The 26,363-nt window shown below is 41.9% G+C and overlaps 1 protein-coding gene across 2 annotated transcripts in view; it reads right to left on the reverse strand.

The window, feature by feature from the left end:
• Window positions 1-855: 855 nt before the first annotated feature.
• Window positions 856-26,363, reverse strand: part of TMEM170B (transmembrane protein 170B) — a 35,454-nt gene continuing 9,946 nt past the window's right edge. The window contains exons 2-3 of one of the 2 annotated variants that reach the window (XM_084794861.1): window positions 14,254-14,424; window positions 856-8,287 (exon numbers count right to left, since the gene is read on the reverse strand). In XM_084794861.1, coding sequence (XP_084650987.1) covers window positions 8,157-8,287; window positions 14,254-14,424 — 302 coding nt within the window. In that variant the 3' untranslated portion in view covers window positions 856-8,156. The remainder of the gene's footprint in view (window positions 8,288-14,253; window positions 14,425-26,363) is intronic. The other variant, XM_084794862.1, reaches the window with a different exon arrangement.

The raw sequence follows: 26,363 nt of genomic DNA on the forward strand, positions 1-26,363 counted from the left end.
ACTGCCTTATTCCCTTTTCAAGAAGATGGTGAGCCTGCCACCTCCCTCAGAAATCCCTTTAAAAAACCCAAAATCTGTCTAGAATTTGATAGTCCTCATCCTGAGGCTCCATAAGGCTGTGTGTGTGTGTGTGTGTGTGTGTGTGTGTGTGAGAGAGAGAGAGAGAGAGAGAGAGAGAGAGAGAGAGAGAGAGAGAGAGAGAGAGAGAGAGAAGGCCAATGTCCAATGCCTCCCTCTATCAGCCTCTATCTATGTTTAAACTTTCTCCAGCCTGTAGGGTCGAGCGCTTCACTTACTGAGCCATCTCACTAGGCTACCTTATTTTTAGAGACAGAATCTATACTGGCTATATCAGGACTGGTTAAGGACCAAGCCCCAGGGATCCTCTTGTCTTCCCCTCCCTAATGCTTGAGTTGGATAAGCATAGAACAGCATTTGGCTTTTTCTATGTGTATTGGAGCTCTGAACACAGCCAGCGTTATTGACTGAGCCATCAACCCACTCCCATGATGTAATTGTTAGAAAAGTAACTCTTAGAGATAAATGCTTCTCTGGCCCAGGGTTGGTTTAAGGTAAGAGGCTACAGGCAAATATAAAATAGGCCAGATTGGTCTAGTAACTTGTTGCTTACTTTTTTAACACTTTCAAAGTTCACAGGTGAAACTGCTGAGAAAAAAACTGATGAAAGATCAAGAGAGGCCATGTGATTGCATTTTCTACGGTTTTTGTGACCTAGGATCTTCCAAAGGTTAGGCAGGTACTGTGGCTCCATGCTACATCACTGGCCTGTGAGAAAACACTGTGAATGTGGTGAGAGGAAACAGACTGTATACAAGCCAAGAGTCCAGCACTGTATAAAGTTTTTAAAGACAGGTTTATTTATATATAAGTGCATGAAATTGAATACAGAAACTTTATTAAAATACTGTATATTACAAACTTTAATCCAATAAATTCTGTGTAATGACATTGAAGTGCTGGGTTCACTTTGACAGATGCTCTGTGTGTTATCAGCAGTTCACCCTGTATATTACAAAGAGGAGAGCCATGTGCGGATCTCAGAAGCTGTCTTGGGACCAGATGCCAGATGGTGTGAGTTGTGCATCTTTCCTGTACAGCAGTGAATTGAACTGCGGTCTTATCTTCACAGGCCGACGTTCAAGAATCAAAATAACTTGCATATGTTTATTGCTGCCCTTTGAAGAAAATGTGTGGTGAAAAATAATTTAAAATAAGGACCAGAATCTCTGAGGCTAACCTGATGCTTACTGCAATTAAAATACTTAAAATTCACTGCAAAATTTGTGTTCTCCAGGGAGTTATGCTATATACACAATGAGATTTGTACATGACTTGGGAAATAAAAAAATTGCTCATATAAAATTAAAAATCAATAGTATACAATATTTACAGCCTGTTAGGTATTACATATAAACATAGTTTAAATAATCCTTCAAAATGAAATTGTTTTATGTAAACATGCAGTACACATATTCATACAGTGTAGTTTATAGTCTTAACAGAAGGGAAAATTGTGTTCACATAACGCGGGTACTTCATCAAACACGCTCCTGTTTGAGGAGCACCCTCCAATATCTATGCTTCCTGTCTTTAAGCTTCACAGTACATTTAGTATTTCTATTGTAAAAATAAACCCCTGATGGTAAACATATATCTAAAGGTTACATAAAGTGTCTGCCTTTGTACCACAATATTTAACTAATACTGTTCACACAGAAGGTCTAGTATACCATAAAACTCAACTTTAAAATCCCACATTTAATTTGCTTGACTACATTTTTCCCATTTCATACTTACTTGGGAAAAAAAAAAAGGAAGGAAGGAAAAAGAGAAAGAAAAGGAAAATGCCCCCATGTGGTGAAGGACAGTACAAGTGGCTGTCATCTGTGATAGTAGGATAGTAAGAAGTTAGTAGCTGGTCTTGTCTCAGGGCCCACCCTAAGCTTTGGAATCTCACTGCAGGTGGAGGGCACAAAGCCAGCTCTTTGGTGCCAATCCCCAGACCTCCCTAAGTCCACTTTGCAAAAGGTTCTTAACTTTCAAGGCACCGAGACATCATTTAGCTTTTAAAAAATCAAACTGTGGTTTAGCTAAGTGATCTGTCAGCGGGCTGAGTGTAATCACAATTTCAAAGAGCATTTCTTATTATCTGCTGGCTCAGCTATTCTTATGCTACTTAAGCAAAGCCACGCTAGCATGTAACTTTAAAGCTGCTCCCTCATCCTGGGTCATCTTAAGGCAGGGGCTAATACTTAGGCTAAAACCACAGGTGAACGTTCTGCCAGATCATATGGCTAAAATGAGCGTCAGGGGAGCTTCCTATTTGTCCATTTAAACTCATGACTAAAGGTGTGTATGGGGAAAGAGTGAGAGCGTTTCTAAACTTACTGATGGAAAATGCACCCACTATCAAAAACACTAAGGAAAACTATACAAACCAGAGTCTTTTTCTTTCTAGGAAGAAATAGTTAAAACTATTCCAGCCCAACCACATTCTGTGATAAAACGTAAACATTTTGGTTTAAAAAGAAGGAGCTAAGCACAGTGGCACACACCTGCAATCCTGGTACCTGAGAGGCTGAGACAGAAGGATCACAAGTTCAAAGCCAGTCTGGGCTACAGAGTGAGACTCTATCTCAAAAACTTAACTTAAAAAAAAAACAAACAAACAAACCAAAACAACAACAAAACCCTTTTAATGTCAGTAGTATTCCCAAGCTACTGTTCATTTAGGTTAGGCTGTAAAAAAGTTATTTTTTGAAAAAGTAATCCCCAATACACATCTAGGAGGGAAGGTACTCTGGCTACTGGGCTCTGTTAGTCGTGCATCAGAGTCCCTCTTTCCAGGTATTTATGTCATGCTGTTTCCCAGGTTACATTACAGACCCAGGCATTTCTCAAAAGGGAAGAGCTGTTTCACTAGGTGTGGGCACAGGGTATCATACTAAAGGACACAGGAGCATCACACTGTCGGTCTGGCCCCCTGCCCCTCCCCTCACTCCCCCATGCCTTCAGCTACTTCCTTTTTGATAAGATAACTGCAGCATAAATACAGGCACTGAATATTCTCTCTAGACCAGCACTTCAGCTTCTGTCAATGAACTGTATGTGTCTAAATTATGATGTATGACATCTGCTTTGGAAAGGAGAGAGATTGTGAGAGAAACTGCTAAAGAAATTAGTTTGCAAAACCTAAAAAAGCCATTGTAAGTTCAGCACATGTGCCACACACATAGGTAGAGAATGTGAAAGCCAATCTCCTAGATGAAGAAAATATTCTGGATCACAGCTCAGCTTGCTCAGAAAAGTGAGTGCTGCCATGACCCTCATAGAGTTAGCCAGCACTTCTCCTTGTTTACTGAAACCATTTCATATATTAAGCATTAATTCCTCCCAAACAGATCTTAGTTATGTTCTGAGATAGGCAAATTTAGAGACCAGCACACCACACTGGATCACCTACAAGGAACACGGATCTTCAAGGGAGAAGGGCAGACCCACGACACACAAAATGCACCATGATTTTAAATGCATGTGTTTGATAGAGCCCACACTCACTAGAGCAAGGCACTAGCAAACTTGTGTCTCACTGATAGTTCAGAGTCTTAATGGGATGGAGGAACTATGTTTGCACAACGCAGGGCACTTTATCATGTATGCTTTTGGCTTTGTGCATTAACCTCTCTAACAACCCTCCCTTTTTAAATTTCCCTTTGTTACAAATGGTATTATACATTTTAAATACATTATATTTTAATATTGAATAATGTCCTTTATATCCAAATGGATGAGAAATTATGGACAGTGAGGACATTACTGGATGACCTCAAGTCTAACCACTGAGAATAAAACCCCTGATTTGAAAATAAAACAGTAATTACCCAGTTATACTCAACCTGTGTCACCATACCTCTCTGCAATCTAAACCCATCATCAGAAATTCCTCAATAATTTTCCCATATTCTTCGTATCTTATAAATGAAATAAATCGGGATGTTTCCAAAGATTGTTTTGAGACATTCTTTAAAAAGGTCTCAATGGCAAGAGCACTGTCATCTACAGACACTTTAGAAAGTGCCCTCAGCCTCCTGTTACCTCTTATATTATAAAATGGTCATGTTTACAATAATGGTATTTTAAAGTTAGTTTAAAAGGGGGTGGGTAATAAGAGCCAGTGCCAACAATGACAGGACATAGGGTACCAGGGCTCAGGGTGACAGCTGATAGATGACCAGAGGGGTGGGGCGCTAATACAAGGGCAATATGCATATGGTGGCATCAGTGAACGTTCTAGTCAAACCAAAGAAAGTGGGAAAAGGCAGTGGAGGAAATTCTGGCCACAGGTACTCTTCCTACAGTGACCAGTGGTGACCAGACCTGTCATTTACTCCTGTTTACCCCATCACATCCACCACCAATCCCCCAAAGTATTCTGAAGAAAGTTATCTGTTGGCTTTAGAGGGTAAAGAGGAGGTGACAAAAGAAAGATCATATGAAAGGATTTTTTTTCCTTCTTAAATACACAGAAAAAAATGGAAATGGATGAAGGTGAATTTCACAAAACACTATTTCCAATGGCTATTGTAAAATATACCTTTAAAATTCTATTGACTGTCTTGAGTACTTACTGTCAGATGCATATTGTTTTACCCACAGGAAGTATTAATCAAATGTCAAAGTGAGACCTGAAGCTAAAAGTAGTTACATGACGCTACAAACAAAGTGAACAAAATTGACATTGAGCCCAGATTCGAGCCTGCACCACTGGCTAAGAACCTAGTCCTTTTCCACCTTGTTCAGAGCAATGTCTAAGATAGTAAAATGCCCAATTCAGAGGACAAGATGGGAAAAGAAAAATGAGGTCATGGGACAGAAAAAGGGATGAATCCCAGCCAGGCGTGGTGGTGGACACATGTAATCCCAGCACTCCGGTAGTCAGAGGCAGTCGGATGTCTGTGAATTCAAGGCCAGCCTGGTCTATAAAGTGAGTCCAGGACAGCCAAGTCTACACAGAGAAACCCTGTCTCGAATAAACAAAGCAAAACAAAAGGATGAGTCTCAGGAAGCAACAAGGTACTATTCCAACCTTTTTAAGGTATGGAATTATTTTTCCAGTTCCAGGTAGACTCTGAGGAAATCCTACTTCAGCCATCCTTGTACATAGGAGATCTACAAAAAAGAACTCACCAAACTTAGCTAGGTAGTGAATGCCAGCCTGGGCATCTGAAAGAGGCTACTGTCCCTTCCATATTGCAAATGGAAGGTCCTAGCGGCGCTGTTTCCTATAGCATTCTCTGACCTTACATTGTCCTTGTTCTTCACAGCGTACCTTATTTCCTTTCTTTCAAAAACAACGCTCCTGACAGCTTAGAAAAGGAGCAGTGGGATTCTGTGCTGCAAACACTAAGAAAGTATCCAGGGCAAGTCTTCAACACAGCATGACACACATGAGGATTTAAATTAATGATGTCTCCAGAGAAGCCAACGGAACCAGTGCCAGGGCCCATGACGGGCTTCACTAGTAGCTTACAGGAGGCCCTGGAGTAAAAGGGAAAAAGTTACTGCTAAGCCACAGCTGAGTTTTAAGAAAATGAAACCTGACTACGTCAATAAGAGCTTCTGTCATGTCCTAAACAAGTCTCCAGCAAAAAATTGTAAATACCCTCCAGTCTATTTAAGAGATCATTTAACTGAACAAATATACCAATGTCTCCAGTAGAACAGGAAAATGTTCATCAGACAAAGCTTTCCAATTGGACTGTGGTCATATATAGCTATCTATATATGTATTTAATGATACACTTGTGTGTGTATTTATATATCATTGAACATTTTGTCTCTATAAGAAACAGCTAACTTCTTAAAAACTTCACCATGTAAATAACTATTTAGACAGCTTCATAAATCCACACTACTCAACTGCATTTCAGAATACCAAGAGTGATAGTTACACAAAATTCCAATGGAAATAACTGAAGAGAGTAACTAAAAACGTCCCTATAATTAAAAGTGCACGCACACATACAAACACAATTCCTAATGCACATCAGCCTGACAGTGAGAGGACCGCAGGGCAGTCTATAAAGTGGTAAGTAACCCTCTTAGACCTTCATCCTAGAGCAAACACAAGCTCAAGCCTCTTTGGTCCATTCATTCACATAGTCAATGCTTCAAGTTCATTTCTAGTTAATTTTAGGTTATGAACAATGGGCTCCATATTACCTCAACTTGATGACCTTCTTATATCATAAAATAACCCTGTTAAAATAAATATTTGTTCTGTGCACAAGACAACATCTGTGATAGTGATTCTCATCCTGGTATGCAAAGCTCTGAGTTATTGACTAGGGCAGAAATCAGCCTAACAGGAAAGGAGAGCCATGGCTATCTGGAAAAGATGCCTAAATTTAATTTTAGAAAACATTAAGAATATAAAGAACACAGGGAAGAACAGCAGGCCTGTACACAATAAAAAGAATCAATTTCAAGACCTGTTCTCTGACAACTCTAAGGATGTAGACTTGCTTATTGGTTGATTTGGGGGTTGTTCAATTTCCAAGCCACATTATTAGTAAATCTAAACTGGCTTATTCACTGGCAAAAGCAGCCCCTCCAAAAATTATTACTATATTCTTTTTGATATAGAAAAGGGGACATGGATCATAAAAGTATTAAAACCAAAGTAAGTTAAAGAGCTCAGGGTGCTAAGTTATTTTTTAGGTTACTTGTGAATTCATAATCTCTACAATGGGTCTTCCTTTAAGTTAGCACATTTGTAACTACAACTGGTTCACATGCGCATACGCGCATGTACACGCTCAGATCAACCAGGGTCTGTAGTTTCCTGACTTCTTGTATTCGTTACAAGCAACTACATATTTTTCTAAACCTTCTAAAAGGCTCTGTAGACAAAACACATTTGCACTTTTAATCAATGTGGTCAAAGACTACTTGACTCTGGTAGATCACACCACTAAAGTCAACCCCTCAGATGAAGGATTGGTGCTGTCATGGTACACTCAAACTTGCAAACTGATACACTCTTTCCTCAGCTTTAGCTTGGTCTATCTCTAACATTGCCACATATACAGAGTGAGAGTTTACTGCTCATCCTATGTAAGGTACTTACTGTTCTTCTACAAATGAGGCATTCTTAATCCCAGAGCCTAAGTTAGGCCACTCTCTAAGCTGTTAGTACTCCGGAATCAAAGAGTGCGGACACACGCACCCCATACAACACAATCCCATCGCAACATGAATTAGAAGGTTGTGTTCTGTGAGGCAAAAAACTTTAGAGTCAAAGAATGCAACATGCATTTCAGACTTTTTCTTACAAAATTTATAAGAAAAATTTCAAATTAAATTTTTATGAGACACAAGTGACAATGTGTTTGACCCATAAAGGTTTTGAATCCATATAAATAGAATATGATGTATGAGGGAAACCATTAAAAGGGTGTAAGTTACTGAAAAGTACGCACCCTACAAGTCTATTTGAGTCCTTAGAACAGCTCAGCTAATCCTCCATTAAGAAGACTATTGTTTTTTTACATAAATTAAATAACAACACATAGACATATTAAAGCCCCAACTCCCAGAAACACAGCTTTAAAAACCAAATGCCTTCCTTAGTATTGAAAGCCCAGTATCCAGTGTTCATGAGAGTTAGCATAACAAAACAAAATCTGACTATGTTACCTGAATCCATGTCAAGTATATTCACAGCACTCACCTACATCTACACTTGCGAACTGTCACATGATCAATGTTAACAGAAAGAAAAGTTTGGCACATAGATCAATTTCTCAAAACGTTTCTGTAACTTAACACAACACTGTTTAGAACAATGATTTCAACACCAATGTTAACCTGATTGGCAGCTAAACAAGGTGCTTTTTCTTGCAGCTTCACATAGTGTCTTGTGCACCTTGCCTGGGATGGAGGCACATAAGGTGCAGTGCGGTAGTGCAATCGCTTGGACGCCAGAGGGCAGGCTTTCCACAGGTGTCAAGGTCTTCCCTAGGTTACTGACTTGCTGGGTCCCCACTTGTACCACTGCATTTCAGCTGGTGAATGCCATTTCCAGGGAAGCTGTACATCCATTTCCTTAGTTATGAAGACATTCCCTCAGAACTTCAAAGTGTCGCAAGGATCCTTGAAAAGGAGATGATAAGCGTCAGTACAGTCTGCCCTACGCCCCACACCAGGGCTTCCAGGGGGGCCATGTTCTTCCCAGCTACTCTGTAGATGCCTGCCACTGCTGCACCTGTGGGGGAAGCAGAGCATAGGGTCACCCAGGGCATCACCTGACCACCACAAAAGTCACCTTTCAGTTTACCAAAGCAGATTACCTTGACACATCTTCAATTGATAAAGTACATACTTTTCCATGTGACTGGTTAAAAGTTAACTTTACCATACAACATGCAGCCACTGAATTAAAAAATGGCTTTTTCAACTGAAAGCTGTAATACATAGTTTATGCTTTTATCGCTTTTAATGTGAGAATCACTTTTCATTAACAATTGTCACTCATGTCTTATTTCAGAATAAATTCTCATGGCCTTAAAAAAAGGAATACACACACACACACATATAATATACATACATATATGTAGACATACACAGAGAGAGAGGGGGGGGGGAGAGAGAGAGAAGATAGGTGCTGGCCCTGGTCCTCTGTCTACTAATTCTAGCAAGTAGTCATGACACAGAAAAGCCTATCAGTGTCTCACAGCTCAGCTCATGGTGCTGGACTAGCCATCCGGAAGAAATAAATTCAAGTTCCTACCTCATTCCATCAGGTGGACTAAAGAACAAAATGCTACAAATAAAACCACAACTGTAAACTTTAAAATGAAATGGGTTTAGTATCCTATGAAAGAGAGGAGGGAGGGAGGGAGGGAGGGGGGAAAAAAGAAAAGGAAAGGGAGAAAAAGAGGAAGTAGTAGAAAAGAAAAAAGAAAGAGCCAGGCACAGTGGCACACACCTTTACTCCCAGCACTCATGAGGCAGAGACAGGTGGATCTCAGTGCGTTCTAGGCCATCCTTTCTCAAACACACACAGGCTGGAGAGATGGCTCGCTGGTTAAGAATACAGACTACCTTCTCAGAGGACCTGGGTCAGTTCCTAGCATTTACATGGTAGCACACGACTGTGTGTAACCCCAAGGGATCCAATGCTCTCTTCTGGTCTCCATGAGCAACAAGCACACAAGGGGTACAGATGTACATATAAGCAAAACTCCCATGCATAAAAATTAAAGACAAACAGCAAAGGCCCTTGATGTCAGTGATGTCTGCACTCCAGAAGCAGCATTCTCATAGCTGATCAGCTCATACTTGCGTCTTTAACTTTTTAAACTTTCCCAACACATTGGGCGGGACCAGTCTCAGCAAGAGCCATGCAACTTTCTGTAATAATTTGGATTAAAGGGGGGGGGGGGTTATTCCTTACAATTTTGGTAGGGGTGAACTGAATACTGCACTTGGGTCTGGAGAGTTAGGGGAAAGGCCCTTCTGCATTTCAATAATTTAAATATAGTTAGTGGTCTACTAATACTGCCTATTTCTCCTTATGCCAATTTTGACATGTTACACTTTAATAGCATGTAACTCTTCTGTTAATTTTTTGAGTTTTAAGTTCTTTATCTTTCACTAAACTTCAGTTGTTTCTTCGGTCTCAGGCTCTATCTGACTTGATGCTTGGCTTGTCAGCAGTCCATTCATCTCTTCACATACAGGCCTCTGTGAATCTTCCTAACAAGCGTCACAATATTTCTTCACATCAGCCCAACTAAAGATTGATCAAAAGTGCCATGCATACCAGCGGTAGACAGTGCTTAGGGTTCAAGCACAGCACACAGTCTCCTACTGAGACACTCTAGACTCTGAGGAAAGGAAGGCTTCCCTAGGTGGACATGTCACACGTCCTAACATTCCAGAGCGTCCCAAGTAAGTGCTAACAAAAACCATACTCCTGCTTTTGGGAGGACTCAGCAGACGCATTGCCTGGGACACACTACACCACAGCACTGCCACAACACAATACAAAACCAGAGACCTAAGAAGTGAGGTCTTGCTGAGAGAATAGACAAAATGATGAACAAATCACAAATGCCAAGAGATGACCCCTGGACATGCGAACACAGTGAACAAGAGGGCAGCACCCACAGACGGATTAGCAACTGACGGGTCACTTCAGTGGGTGCTGGGGTGGAAACTGAATTACCATGTAAAAGGGACCCCAATTAACACCAAAAGCAAAGGTAGACTTGGGAAAGGCATGAGTTATAGTCTGACTACAGATGCTTGTTCTGGAAATTGTTTTCTTTGGTACAAGTGATGTCCATTCATTTTCCCACATCCATGTATGTTTTGTGCTACAATGGCAGGCTTGAGTAACCGAGATCATTGCCTCCTGAGTGCAGAACATTTACCATTTCTCCACCCCCCTTTTTTTTTTTTTTTTTTGCTGACTCCTGCTCTAGATAAATTAAAGACTTACTAAAATGGATAAAAGCATAAAATAAAGGATATATACCAGAATGTCTGTTTAAAGCCCCAAATTATAAACCGTAAGTGGGAAAAAAACAAACAAACCTGCAAGCTAGATTACATTGCTGTTTAAATACTTCTACTCAAGAAACTCACTGCATGGAGGCAATTATAAGAGCCTGGGAAAAGTCATGCGCAAACCCCAAACCAGCCAGAGGCCCTCAGCATGAACACATGTAATGCAGTAAGAAGGAAACAGGTGCAGCCGGAGAAGAGCACAGAGTTATGTGCACAAGGGAAAGCTTTGTGAACAGTGAGTGAAGAAAGAGACGCTGAGACTCAGCAGTACATAGGGAAATGCAAATTAAACCAACAAGAAGATGTCTCTGTAAGACAGCTAAAACTGGACAGTTTACAGAAATAAAGTATTTTTTTTCCTTTTTAAAACTTTATTTGTAGCAGGGTTTGGTGGCACATGCCTTTAACCCCAGCACTCAAGGGCAGAGGCAAAGATAGGCAAATCTTTTAAGTTCTAGGCCAGCCTGGTCTACAGAGAGAGAGAGTTCCAAGACAGCCAGGGCTACAAAAAGAAACCCTGACTCAAACAAGCAAGCAAACAAACACAAAATAAAAAAGAAAATCTTCATGTATGTGTGGGAGAGGCAGGTTGCATGTGCTCACATGTAGAGGTAAGAGAAGGATGCTGGCTGTGTCCTGCTCCTGGGTGACTTCTACTATCACTCTCTACCTTACTCACTTGACACAGGAAGCTCATCACTCCGCAGCTGGGCTATGGCAATGTCCCCATTCCCACCCCAGTGCGCGGCTATAGGCTTGTGTGGCCACAGCCAGGGTTTTGCATGGGAGCTGGGGCACCAACTGTGGTTCTCACACTTAGAACACTAAGTACTCATCCCTGAGCCACTCCCTAACACCACCCAACTCACCTCTTTTTTGTGTAAATCAAATCAGGCAGTAGCAATACCAACAAAAATGAGAAGAACAAACAAACAAAAACCCCAACAACACATCACTTTTTCTTAGAAAAAAATGTAAGTAACAAGCAATAATGGACGAGTGCCAACATCCATCACATCAGCACCTTACTGATTCGGGTATTTAGCAACCGTTGAATTCCATGTAGAGCTATGGATAAACCGCCACAAGCTACATTAGAAAAAGACACATGTGGCTGGAGAGATGGCGCAGCGGTTAAAAGCACTGACTGTTCCTCCAGAGGACACAAGTTTGATTCTCAGCACTTACATGGTGGCTCACAACCATGTGTAAATCCAGTTCCAGGGGATACAATGTCCTCTTCTAGCCTGAGAACACTGCATGCATGTGGTGCACTGACTTTCGTGCAGGCAAAACATCATAAAATAAAAATGGGAAAGATGTTTTAAAAACAAAGAATAAAGATATACAGCTAATTACTCTCATTAGCGTTCATAATTCATTTTTGCAAGTAAAAAAATTACTAACAAAACATTTCTGTGTCTTCTAACCCCAGAACCAAATTTTTATCTGAAATTGTGGCAGACATACACGTTCAAGGGTTTAAAAACATTTCATTGCAGTTTCAAAAATCACTAATATCATATTTGCAATGGAATGCAAAGTGAGTTATATGTATACAGCCACATTAGACATAATTGGAGGTGGAATTAAATTTCTCACACACCCTTCAAAATCTTACAACGACCTATCCATATGCACAGTGTTTACAACATCTGAGCACACTCCTTCTCCCTCCTCTGCTCATAGACCCAGTTACACCAACAGTAGCCCACACTAGCTGTCCCTTCCTGACTCTTTGAATGTCACCACAGTGAACACTGCATAGCCGTCACCTAGCTCAGACCTTGGCACAGTATACATTCTACATGTACCTAATTTCCCTTCCTTCCCCTTTATTTCCCTTCTTGGTTCTACTTCCTTCCTTCTTTTTCTCCTTTGCCCCATCTACCTAGCCAACAGTATTCTTTGAGAACTCACGGTCTAGGTATTTTATTAGTGGGTGTGGAAAAAAGGGCCCTTCCCTCTCAGAGTTTTCTCCTGCTTCTTTTCATATACTCTATATAGTTATAAAACAAAATTTCTTACTGAAGAGCTTTGTCCCATATTAACCCCTTTAAAAGTATCTATTTGTGGCCTAGAGACTGCTCAGAGGCTCAGATTACTTACTGCTTTTGCAGAAGACCCAGGTTCAGTTCCCAGCACCCATGTGGCAACTAACAACCAGCTGTAACTTTAGTTCCAGTGAACCTAATGCCCTCTTCTGGCCTCTGTGTGTACTCCATGCGCATGGTGAACATACATAGAGGCAGGCAAATACCAAAATGAATCTTTAGAAAAGGAAAAATTAAAATATCCATTTGTTTTCTGTGGCCTGTAGGGAAAAAAAATCTAAACTTTCTGGCTGTCTTTCAAGACCCTCCAGTACTCCCCCAGGCTCTTTCCAGGTGACTCTATTAGGACCCCAGGAGCTGGGCCTGTGCCTGGGTGCTTGCTTCAAGGACAAAGTGTGACAAAGTGGATGAGAAACCACAGGATAAAGTCACGCAATGCTCAAACACCAGGCAACCCAGGGAACCAGATGTTAAAGATAGGATTTTTTTTTTCTGAGACAGGGTTTCTCTGTGTAGCCTTAACTGTCCTGGACTCACTTTGTAGACCAGGCTGGCCTTGAATTCAGAGCTATTTGCCTGCCTCTGCCTCCCCAGTAATGGGACTAAAGGTGTGCGCCACCATGCCTGGCTAAAGATGGGATTTTTAAGAGACGAATCACTATTTCTTACAGGTATCTCACTGCAGCAGACCACTTTTCCTCTTCACAGGAAATATGTTCATCACTCTGGAAGAGGTGAAGGAGGGAGCCCTTGTGCTATAAAAGCAAGGCCTTCTTCATATTCTGTGGCCAGAATCAACTGAAAGAAAAAAGTCCCTTATGGAGAGCCTCAAAACACATGCAGTGCAGCAGTGAGCAATTCCCAGTAGTACAGAAGACAGCCAGCAGTGAGTGCCATGTAAGTGTGTGCCTCAGAGAAATCAGCAGCTGCCAAAGGCATAGCCAGTAAAAAAAAAAAAGCAGCTGTGGTGCTCCTAGGATGCAACCAGGCTCTGTTCAGGCAGCAGCCGCAGAAACCAGAATTAACTCTATGAAGTACAAGGCAGAGTAGGGCCAGGCTCAGTGTCAGGGGACAGCCAGGGAAGCAGAACCAGGTGACAGGCAAGAAAACGCATGGGACAGCTCAGCAGAAAACCTGTACGTTTCTTGAGGCAGAGAAATCTTGCAATAATAACCGGTACGGGAAGAAATGCAATTACATGCTGTTTCACAGGTAGATGACCCCACAGACTCAAAGGCCATATTGTCACATTCTTAAATGACAACTGTTACTGTCATATTTTAGTGCCTACCTTCCTTCCTTAGTAGTTAGTAGTGTCTTTAAAGCAGAAACTACTTTGTTATACACCACTTTCAAATGAACCACTAATGCCCCTTGCCAATGCCATTTCCCACAAATACCCACAGAGCAAATCTTCACATAGTGAAGTGCAACTGTCTGCCTGGTGAGTAAATAAACTCATCTGTGCCTCCTAGGTCCTAAGCTATGAAATGATGAGGAGTAGTCTACATGAGACATGATGTTTCTTTTACAACACGAAAGTACTTACCAAAGCAGTAACTGCATGTAAAATTATGTCCTTAAACAAAACAAGTCAACTTACTAGTAATCATTGCTCCAGTTACAGAAGCCAGAAACCCGATGCTGACAGCAATGATGGAGATCACTCTGCCCTGCCTGTGCCTCTGCAGCATCACAAACATCAGCACGCCTGCAGCACCGTGGACAAACAGAGAGGAGAAGAGAGCCCAGAGGAAGATCCAGTACCACATTTCTGAAAGGGAAGGAACAGTGTTAGTCCTGCTGCAGAGGTATAGTGCAGAAGACTCAGGTGGCAAACAGTGAGCAGCCAGGGCTGGGGAGAACACCGAGGGAGAGAGCGCACATAAAAAGGGCTTAGCCTGCAGCAGCCACTCAGTGATTATCATTAAAGCTAGGTACGGCTTGATGGGAAGAATTCCGCCCATGCTCCCAGAAAGGGAAGGCTATCCTGTCATTTCCTCTCCATATCCCATTTCGAAAGCAATCTATTAGCTTGTCTCCTCTCACTGTGACAGTCCTGCCCAGGCCTTCCCTGTCCTTTATGCTTTCTTCAACGTGTTCCCAATGGATTGTTCAGTGTTGTCTTAACACACCACAGGGCCAGAGCACACCCCACATTCTGTCTTTCCAGCCTTCATTTCCTTTCTCCCAGGCCTCTGATGCTTCCTGCACTACCTGCACACTTCCCATAGACAGTGATGCTCTGCACTTGTGTATCTCCATCTCCCTGGCCACATGCAAGAGGCACATCCAACAGAGGCAGCAAATGCCTGGACCATTCCCTTTTCCCTGAGAATTTTTATTGGAGCACACTGAGTCTCTTCCGCTTTTTGGAAACTGAAGCTAAACCTATTTCCTCATTATACATGGAAGCCACAGTTCAGAAAGAAAGAAAATAGATCCACCAATGACAAGAAGCCACCTCAGTGACTGAGGCCTGTCACTTTACTATCCTTACACAACATGCCAGTTTCTCTGTAATTAAGAACCTGTTTAATGTGGAAAGCGGACTTCCATGTCCTGCCACCCCTGAGGGGGTCCTCTTTGGTATACACACACTCTATGAGGAAGGGTCTCCTCTGCTGCATGTGCTGCTTATACTGTCTGCCATTGCAAGGGACACACATTTTAAAGTAAGCACTGTTTATCCAAACATCATGGTAGAAATTTTTATCGGTGTAAATACCATGAAAAACAGTATGGCAGTTCCTCAAAAAAAATCTAAGAACAGAATTACTATATGATCCAATGCCATTTCTCACTGTATATTTGTGCTGGTTAGGTTTTATTATCAACTTGGCAAAACTCAGCGTCCCTGGGAAAAAGAAACCTCAACTGAAGAACTGCCCAGATCACACTGGTTTGTCACCCTGTTTGTGAGGGAGTGTCTTGATGGATGATTGTTTTGAGTAGACACAGCTCACTGTGGGTGGCACCATCCTAGACTATATAAGAAATCTCGCTGTGCTAGATAGATAGCCTAGCAGTTAAGAGCCAAGTTCACTTCCCAGCATGGTACTTCACAAATGCCTTTAATGCCAGTTCAGGAGATCCAATGTCCCTTTCTGGCATCGATGGATGCCCAGTACACATACATACATGCAGGCAAAATACTCAAATGCACAGAAGAAAATAAATAAAATTTAAGAAAGCTAGCTGGCCAGTTAGCATTCCACAGTGAATGAGGAAAACCTTCTAAGGCCCCCAAGCCTATATGAAGAGCTCTAGGCAATTAATGACTGCGCCCACCCTGGAAATCCCTTCCCACTCCTCTTGTTCACCCCAAATAAACATACACAAGCTGATTCACTGAGTATCATCTGAGAGCCACTGTCTCACTGGAGAGCTAAAAGAACTGTAGCACTAGCATCTTTGGAGAAGGCCTTCTCCCTGTGGCACCATGGCCAGCCAGGATCCTACAAACCCCACCCATTCTGGATCCTTCCTAGCCAGGTGTGTAGCAGTGCCTACACTGCAAGAAAGGAAGCAGAGCACAGAACCACAAGGGGACTAATTTTTTTCTGTCAGGGGAGGGGAGGGAATGACTGTTTCACTAGAGAGTTTAGAACTTTAGGCTGGAAAAGTTGTTGAATGTTGGAAGCAGAGCTTAATGGCTATTAGTGGAAGATAATATGGAGAGAAACGTGACCAGTAGAGGCCTGGGTTGTGAGGAAGAGGGGATGGGTACAGGCTATTCATGTGATATTTGAAAAAGACTGTGGCTCTATTCTGCTCGTGTCCTGAGAACCTCTATGAGGCCAGAATAAAGAGTAATGGACTAATTTATTAAGCGAAGGAAATTTTAAGACAGCACAACACTGAGTTCGTGGTATAGTTATTACTGATTATGCAGATGCAGGCCTACAATGAAGAAAAACAAGGAGAGCAGAAAGAAAAGACTGTGCAGCTTGCAGAGGAAGAGAGTAAGAGGAAGCATAAGACTGCTGTAAAGTCATCTGCTGAAAAACAGACTGTGACTGTTAGAGAGATAAACATCACTAAACAACGCTGTGTGCTCTGCACTGGAATAAAGGGCACTCTACTCTGAGGGCAAGGCCTCACCTGCTTAAGCATATAACTTGTGACAGGAGAAAGCCTAAGGGGTTTTCTGTTCCCAGAAAACAAATATTTAGTCAAGTTTTCCCACAGCTTCAGCATACAGAAGCTTCTGCCATTGAGGTTCAAAGAAAGGGCCGGGGTCCATTCTGAAAGCTGAACTAGGCAGTGTCATGTACATGGTCTGGATTTTGAGGCATGAAAGATGTAAGGTGAAGGAGTTCTTCCTCCACAGACAGGAAGCAGAGACAGAAAGTGTAGGAGAGATAAACATGTGTTTGTGTTGATCCCAGGTGTGGGATGGAGAACAGACTAGTGAGAGAGCAGGATGTTTTTCCACTTAAAAGTCGAACCACTTCGTGGGGGAGCTTGGATGTTGCCAGCTGAAAACATCCTAGTAGAGACTCTGAGAGGAGATTTATATATGAGCCCCAAACAGGAGATTTAAGAGAGAGGACTTGGGATTGTTTTAGCTGTTCATCAACACTTGGAGAGGCGCTCCTAGAGAGAACTGCTCCAGGGAAGGCTTCAAGGCTTTGGGCTCCGCTGCCTGGGCTCTGGGCCTTGGCTGCTGTTCCAGGTTCCAGCAGCAACCTTGGTTGAACTGTGGATTTGCTGAGGTCCAGCTGACTAATCGGGAGGATCATTCTGTGGAACTGATATTCTTCAGGTTTCATTATGGGGTTCTTTAATCTCCTTTTCCTATTGTTTGGGTTAGTCGGCTTGTAAGTGAGGTACACTCTGTCAATGAGTTCATAAAAAAGTGTAAGTATTAAGAAAATTGAGCCTATAGAGCTGCTCTATTTGTTAGCGTCCTCTAGAGGAGCAAAACTGACAGACTGGATCTAGACATACATTCAAAGGGGATTTATTATGTGTGGGTAGGTAGCGCAGCTATAGTTGTCTCCTGACAGAAAAGCCGAGAAATCCTGTAGTTGTTCAGTCCACAAGGCTGGATGGGTAACTCAGCAGTCCCAGTCTGGTGCTCATATTTCAGGGACAAAAAGCAAAAGCTCCCTTCTTTGATGTCATCTTATGTGGGCAGCCACCAGAAGGTGTGGGCCAGATTTAGAGTTAAGTCTTCCAAACTCACATGATTCAGATTTAGCATGGATCTTCTATATCAAGTGATCCAATCAAGAAAAACCTTTCACAGGTATTCCCAGCTGACTGGTTTGTTACTTCAGACACAGTCAAGTTGACAAACAATATTTCTCATCTCAGCTCCTGAGGCCAGGCAACATGTGTTAGTGGCAGAGCCTCTGAGAGGCCACTGTATAAAGCTGTGAACTTCAAGCCTGTAGTAGAGATCCAGAGATGCTGGAGATGCCAGAGCCATGAGATATGTGCCAAGGAGATCTGCATGCAGCAGGTGGAACCATCCCAAAAGAGAGATGCATGTTGCAGGCAGCAACACTGGAGGGGCGGAGCCATCTAAGCCCTTTGAACCCTCTGCCATGAAACACCTCCAGTGGTCAAGTACACAGGAAATACAATGGTGGCTACAAAGAATGAGAGGGATGGAGCCTGTGGATCTAATAAATTTAGGGTTTCAGGGTTTGTTTGGAATATTCTTTTATATTTGTCATAATTAACTCATTCATTTTAAAATGGGCTTGGCCACCCTCCTTTCTGCCCTTCTTCCCAGACTTTGAGTTTTATAAGACGTTGAGGGTCTAGAGATTTGTGGTAAAACAAAATGAATTTATCAAATCATACCCATAAATTAGTGAATTTTATGCTGTCTGAGGTGGTTTAACATATATCTGGTACTTGTTTCTGGCTCCTAAAACTGTTGGGGTTTTTAGGGTAGCCTGAGGAAATATATTCTACGTAAACAATTTAGGCTTGACCTTATACAGCCTCAGATGTGACTGGTCACAAGAAGGTTCCTGGTAGATTTTCTAGCCATCTGCTTACTTCCAGGAACAAGAGGTCTGAAGGTTAAGACCCGTTTAAAACAAACAGAAAACCCAACTACTAGGTCTGACCAACTTCCAAGTCATGAACATGTGGAGGCAGTGGATGAGGTGATCAGAGGGCAGGACAGTTCTCCCCTCCACACCCTTTGCTTCCTGCTGTGCTGGCTGGGAAATGAGTTCCCTGGTCAGAAGCAATTCTGTATGGAATACCATGACAATGAATACGGCATTCTGTAAGACTACACATGGTAGCCTAGGAAAAAGCATTATGTGCAGGAAAGAAAAACTCAAAACCAGAGTAAGTATCTACTTCAGTAGGGACAAAGCCTTGGTCTTCCCACAGCGGAAGCAGCCCAACGTAGTCAACTGCCATCAGGTCGCTGGCTGGCCACCACAGGGAATGGTGCCATATCTGGGGCTGTTGGTCTCTGCTGTTGGCCAACCTGACATGCTGCAGCCAGGCCAACCTTGGTGAGTGGCAGTCCATGTTGTCGATCCCATGTTTAGCCCCTTTCTCTGCCATCACATGGCTCACTGGGCAATGAGAGGATGACTGGGGAAAGGCTGAATATGCTCAGACTGGGACATCTTATCTACTTGAGTACTGAGCATCCTTAGATGCAGTCACCTTCTGCTAAGCACTTACATAGGACATAAGTATCTTCTCGTCCTTCATCTACTTGGAGAGATCTTTTCATATACTTCTTTCTTCCCCAGATGCCTTTCTTACCATTTTTCCAATCTTGCTCTTTCCAAGTACCTGACCATAAAAGCAATCCATTGTCTACAGCCCATGAATTAGTGGACAACTGCACATCTGGCTACTTTCTCCTCCCAAACAAAATGTATGAGCATGCATATTGCCCAAAGTTATGCCCACTGTGAAGATTTCCCTTTGCCGGTGTCTTTCAGGGTTGACCCTAGAGAAGGGTTGTTATAATGCTGCAGCTGTCCACTTCTAGATGATTCCTAATCATCGGAACACACAAAACTATCAATAAACCAGGCCCTAGTCTCCTCTTCCTCAGTCAGTTGATCCTAGAGCACACCCATGAGGCTATAGGTGCATACTCAGGGACAAACAGCATGGTTAAAGGAGCAGAAACCATAGGCATTTGGGCAACTTCTTCATGAAACTTGCTACTCCTTCAGGACCTGCTTCAGCCCAGTTACATATATGCCACTTCCATTTGACAATAGATTACTGCTGTGCACATCCTACTTTGTAAATTAGTGAGTCAGGAAACACCTAGCTCAAGTAGCAAGGTAACTTGGAGGCCCATTGTCAAATGTTCAGTTTCCTTTAAGGCCCAAAAGCAAGAGCTGTCTCTCAAAGGGAAAACAACTGTCTGCAGATGATGGTAGAGCCTTGCTCCAAAATCCCCAAATTCTCTTCTCATCCATAGGAGTCTGCTATTATATGCAGTACTGTGGAACTGAGAGCACTACATCTCATTTGATTACACTGACCATTTTAGGCAAATGCAAGCCCAGCATGTCGTGATGTCCTCTTGTGGTCTTGGGCTTACACTGCATGGTTCCAGGGATTGACATGACCAGAGTCATGAAGAAAGCAAATAACAAACACATGGACACAGAAAAATAGAGATTGCGTAGACTAGTCTCTGATCAAGAGGCCACAGTATCCCAGCTCAGCATGTTTATTAATACAGTTGAACGGGGAGACAATATTACTGCATATAGATAAACAAGGAGGCAGGGTTCATTGTATACAGACAAACAAGGAGGTAGGTTGTTGCATACAGATAAACAAGGAAGCAAATTTAGCTAATCTGGGCAGGAACCATCTTCAGGATGCAAATATCAGGGGGGCAGGAAAGCTAAGGTAAACATTTTTTGCACACAGGATCAACATTCATACTTGGACCAGAAGTCTTTGCTAACTCTGAGCCTCACTTGAGGGAGAGACTGCCAATTCCCAAAGGGCCGGAGTGAGGCTTTGGTCCTTGACTTGGGCAGCTCATATCAAAAGACACCCACTCAAGACTTCAAACACACAGCTTTCTCTGCTCACCATAGTTTTATACTTTGCTTTACAATTGATCCAACCAAGCTCCATGTTTTGGGTTTGATATCAACTTCTCAAACAGAGGCTAGGATCATTAAGATCATGGAGCTTGTTTAAAACCAAAGCAAGGCTACATGGCATTCTATAAAGCCCACAGATCCATCAACGGTAGGACCAGGCTTAACACTGCATTGCAAAATAGGTAGCAAAGCCTGTACAGAATGTTCAACAATTTCCAAATATCCAACAACTGGCTGACAGGCAGTATCCGTAATACTAAGATGGCCTATTTCCCTTCTTGAACGTAACTAACTCTGGACTTGATGTGTGAGCACTGACCTAGACCACTATGCTATATCAGAGGTGGCTTACAATAATGTCTGCTATCTCAGAGAGAACAATGTGTAGCTACAAAGCACTACATTGGAAGAACTGGGAAAATTGGGTGGAGGCAACTGTCCATGCTACACAGCTAATGTGAACATGCAGAATTGCCACTCCCACCCCACCCTGACTTTTGTCTGCCCATCTCCCAGCAAGCTTCTCCAGCTAAGCAATAAAGGAAGGAGACCACATCAGGTGACACTGCTAGTGCTAAACAAAATATAAAACAAACAACTAAAAACTACAAGGCACAAACTAAACACTTCAAAGGCCTCATGCAAATAATCACCATAGCTCACTGAAGAGACGTGTCTTCTCCCACAATACAACACAGTTTTCTTAGTCATTTGCTACAGGTAGGGCTATCTGTAATCTTCCTCTTAAACCAATTTCATCTGGATCAGTGCAGGGTGTTTGCCTACTCTTTGGTGCAATCTGAGAGAATTATAATTTATTCCTGTTTCAAAACAATACTAGAAATAGCTCTGTTGCCATCTGTAACAGCCATCGGTCCTGGTTACCAAGTCACTCATTATCTTCTAGGCTTTTGTTCTCAATTTGAACAAACATGGTTTAAGATTAATCTCTTGAGACATCTAGAAAACACTGAGTGAAAACATCAAAGAAAATCAAGATGTTGGATGACCCTGCTTGTAGAAACCAATCAAAGACTTGGTATCAAGAGACATAAGAGAGACCACGGTGACAGTATTTAGAGCCATCACTACTGAACATAGTTCAAAGCACTTTTGAACATTTGTACTGAACATAGCTTTTACAAAATAGGCTTTATTATATTTCTTAATTCATCAAAGAAGACAAAATACTCTATTAAGTTAATGACTACTTCCAAGAATTACCTAAAGCACAGCTTACTCCCTGGAGGTAAGACCTACTCAATTACGCTTCTATCAAACCCCTCCAGTAGTCATAATGTACAACACAGATGGAAACCACTCCAGTTGGCGACCATGACATAAATGTTTACTTAAATATGCTAGTACAAGAATAAGACCTATAGTTAGATACGCATTAAATATTTAGCCCTTAAAAATTGAACAATAGGACTGGAGCAACAGCTCAGCTGTTAAGAATGCTTGCTATGCAAGCACGAAGACCTGAGTTCAGATCCCAGCACAGAACAAGCTGGGTTTGTGGCACATGCCTATAACTCTAGGTCAGAGAAGAACAGAGACAGGAAAATGGCCATATCTTACTGGTCTCCAGATTAGCTGAGAAAATATAAGCCCCCAGGTCAGGGAGAACTCTGCTCTTAAAAAAACAGCGATAGAGAAGGGTACTGATATCATCATATGGCCCCAGTGCATGAGCAGGCATGTTTTCCCTCAACACACACATATGTGGTGTGGATATACTCACACATGGAGAGAGAGGGAGAGAGGGAGGGGGAGGGGAGAGAAACTAAACTTTCTAATAAAACAATTAGCAGCCGGGCGTGGTGGCGCACGCCTTTAATCCCAGCACTCGGGAGGCAGAGGCAGGCGGATCGCTATGAGTTCGAGGCCAGCCTGGTCTACAAAGTGAGTCCAGGACAGCCAAGGCTACACAGAGAAACCCTGTCTTGAAAAACCAAAAAAAAAAAAAAAAAATTAGCAAACAGATATAAAAATTCCTTATTCGAATATTCCTCTGAGCCTCAAATGAAAAATCTGACAGCTATAAGAAACTAAATTTTGGGACTGTTCATAATTTTCTACTTCATATAAACAGTTTGTGTGATATTTTAAGATAATCTGTGTTAAAATAAATTGATTGCAAGTTTTTTTTCATTCCAGAGAATCCGAACATGTAGAAATTGTTCCCACTACATTGCTAACAGCAGAAACTTCTGATCTTGTAATGCACTGATTACACTATGGAATAAGATACAGTCATTATTTGCTAAGGCCCCTAGACTCAGGCCAATAAGTAAATACAGCCTACGAGCCATATCTGCTCCAGACTGTCTCTAAACAATCTATGGATAAAAATGACTGTACATTTAAAGATTTTTAAAATACAAGGAATAAAATCTCATAAATTCTATGAGCATATATGTTCAGACCACTCATGGGTCCTATCATGCTACAATGGCAGACTGAGCAGACACAGATAAAATGGCTCATCAAGCCAAATATGTTTAGTGAGTTCACTACTAACAGAATGTAAGGATTTTTGTTTTCAAGGAGTGGTTCTCAGCCTGCCGATTTACTCTTTGCGGGTCGAACAACCCTTTCACAGAGGTCACATGAAAACACAGATAGTTACATTATGATTTACAACAGTAGTAGTATTACAGTTATGTGGTAACAAAAATAAATTTTATGGTTGGGAGTCACCACAACATGAGGAACTGTATTAAAGGGTTGCAGCATTAAGAAGGTTGAGAACCACTGCTGTAGAGGACAATTTAGTTTTGTTGTTGTCATTTGGTGCTGGGGACTAAGCCTAGAGTCTCGTGCCTTGTACATGTCAATCACACACTGGGCATTGGGATTTTTCTAATGTTTCCCAGGTGATTTTCACACACAGTTGACCACCATCCCTAAGACATGATACTCAAATCACACAGCTGTATCTGATTGTAAAAACCCCTGTTTGACCAAAGCCAAAAACTGTTGGGAGATGTATGTAATGGAGCCAAAACAGGTAGGGATTGGTGTGTTACAGAAACTAAAGAATGTGCACTTTACTGTGAAGGCAGAAGGCTTTGGGGAGCCAACTGAAGAAGTTTTCATTTTTAAATTGTAGACAATTCCCTGTGTTCACTCGCTGTACTATACTATTCACTTCCATCACCCTCTATCGTCTCCCCCTTCTCCTGCTGACTGCCGTTCTTCCTAAGTAGCCCTCCTAGTATTCTCATGTCTTTCTCCCCACCCTGCCTCGATGGGGGTGTGGCCATAGCACCTATGTATTCAGGATTGCAATGGCCCTCCTTGGACCTACGGCAGATTTAAATACAAAAGTCATATAACCAAATGCAACTTTTAAAAACATTACTACTCTGGTAGATACAGGAAACTGAGACTGGAGCAGATGAGCAATTGTGAGATGATGTCAGGAGTCTAAAAATTTTAAAGTCTGGACTTAGATAATACCCTTAAGGTTGGAAAAAAAAAAACGAGAAATATTTAGGATGACCACTGGTCTAGACTGGATGAGGGGACAAGAGAGAGATCCTATCTGGCCTCCTAGATTTCTAGAAAGGACTAGTGGATAGATAAGACCATGGTTTACACACATGGAAAAGCATATTTGATCCATCTATAATAATACTATCCAAATGTTAGCAAGAGACGAGGAATAAAGAAATTAAATGCTATACAGAGAAACCCTGTCTCAAAACAACAACAACAAAACAACAACAACAATAACAGAAAGTAAATGCATGAAAATGTCAAGTAAAGTAGATATGACCCATACCTTTATATGGCTTTATTTAGTTTATATATTACATTTCCCCTAAATGTAGCATTGATTTTTATCATACTTTAAAATCTATGCTTACTCAAGACAGTAAATGTAAATTAGAATTTAGGATACAGAACGCTACAAGAATTATCACTCCTCCTTAACAGACACATTACAAAACCCAAAACTTCTCCTTAACTCATGAGGAGAGTATTGGGCAACAAAGTCAAAAGATCCCCATCCCCATAGATGGGCACTACCTGAATAAGAAGCCAGCTCAGCGTGTATACTGTCAGCTGAGTTTAATGACAGAGCAAGAAACACAGGCAAGTTGTTCTCTCCTGGGTGTGCCCTAAGAAGCCTGGACAGTGAGCAGGAGGCCAGAAAACCAGCTGGTGGTATAGATGGTATAGTCCAGATAGGAAGATCTAGGGATCCTTTACATAGAGAAACACTTTCTGGGGAAGGCAGTAAATCTTGTTACCCTCCAAAGACAAATAAAAATATACTGCTGCTCCAGATGAGGGAAGAAGCAGAACACTGTCTAGAAACCAAGGGTCCTACTCCAAGCAGGGGTTCATCACTGCTCAAGGCACTAGAAACTCCCACCCAAGACCAAGAATAGACAAAGGCCAAGTTTGGCCATCATTGTTCACAAAGGCAGGAATGCTGGGAAGGTTCTAACCCAAATCCCCAGTATACCAAGCATGACCAAAACTCCCACAATGAGCCTAGCACTGAGTCACAAGCAACAACTCATCAGTGGGCAAGTACATAAGGGGACCCCACAGAAAGCTGGCAGTGGACAACTAACCCAAGACCAGCCCTTCAACACCCAGGTCCCATCTCAAGTGCAAGACAACAGTAGCAACTTCCAGGGAAAATGAAGCATGTGGTACAGCAAGGGTAACCATAGCAACAGCCAAACTCAAATCCAGCTCAACCAAACCTCCATCATTGCTGGTCTTTTGCAGGAGTAAAGATTATGTATCTCACATGCAACAACAACAACAACAAAACCAAATATTAAAAACAGGAAAATCCACGGTTAAGAAATACAGCAATCAACAGAACCTGACCAAGATGGCGCAGTCGGCAAATCCACAAGGCAGGGAGTTTTAAGAGCAAGGTACAAACTCTTGGCTTTAAAAGGAAACATTATGATACTGAACAAAACACATTAGATAGGAAAAACTCAAGAGACTTGAAACAGCTGGGCAAAGAATCTTGTACTTAAAGATATACCAAAAGAAATTATTAAAACTAAAACAGAAGAGAAAAAAAATACAGTGGAAAAAGAAGAATACACTCAAGAGTTACAGAGCTCCTTCAAATAACTTATGTAATTGGCATCCTAGAAGAGACAACAGGGAAAAAAGATTGGAAGAGATAGTGCCTGAAATTTTCCAGAAATAAGACATCAAGTCACAAATCCAAAGCCAGACAAATGGTATTCCCTCCACAGCAAAACAAAAACATCTAAAACCAACTACAGAAAAGCATTCACACACATGCAGACAGCAGCATGAACCGACTGCCAAGCAACAGCAAGGTAAAGCCTGAGGCTTCCTAGAGGGAAAAGACACTGCAGAGGAAGCAGATAAACACTGAACTGGAAGCCAGTGTCATCCTCAGGAAAACAGAAAGGAGGAAGGCAGGCAGATAACTACACCCAGCAAAAATGTCTTCGAAAGGCCAAGTCATTTCTTTTCTTCCTTCCTCTTTTTTTTTTTTTTTTAAAGAAAATTTAGAATCACCTGCCAGCGCTCCTGTGCTAAAAACATTAAAGGAAGTTCTTTAGCCAAGAACATCATATTGGACAGAAGCGCCACTGCCACGAAGAAATGAGTGACAAGGTTAAAGAAG

This window comes from Acomys minous, assembly GCF_964271855.1.
Source record: "Acomys minous genome assembly, chromosome: 9".
Lineage (NCBI taxonomy): Eukaryota > Metazoa > Chordata > Mammalia > Rodentia > Muridae > Acomys > Acomys minous.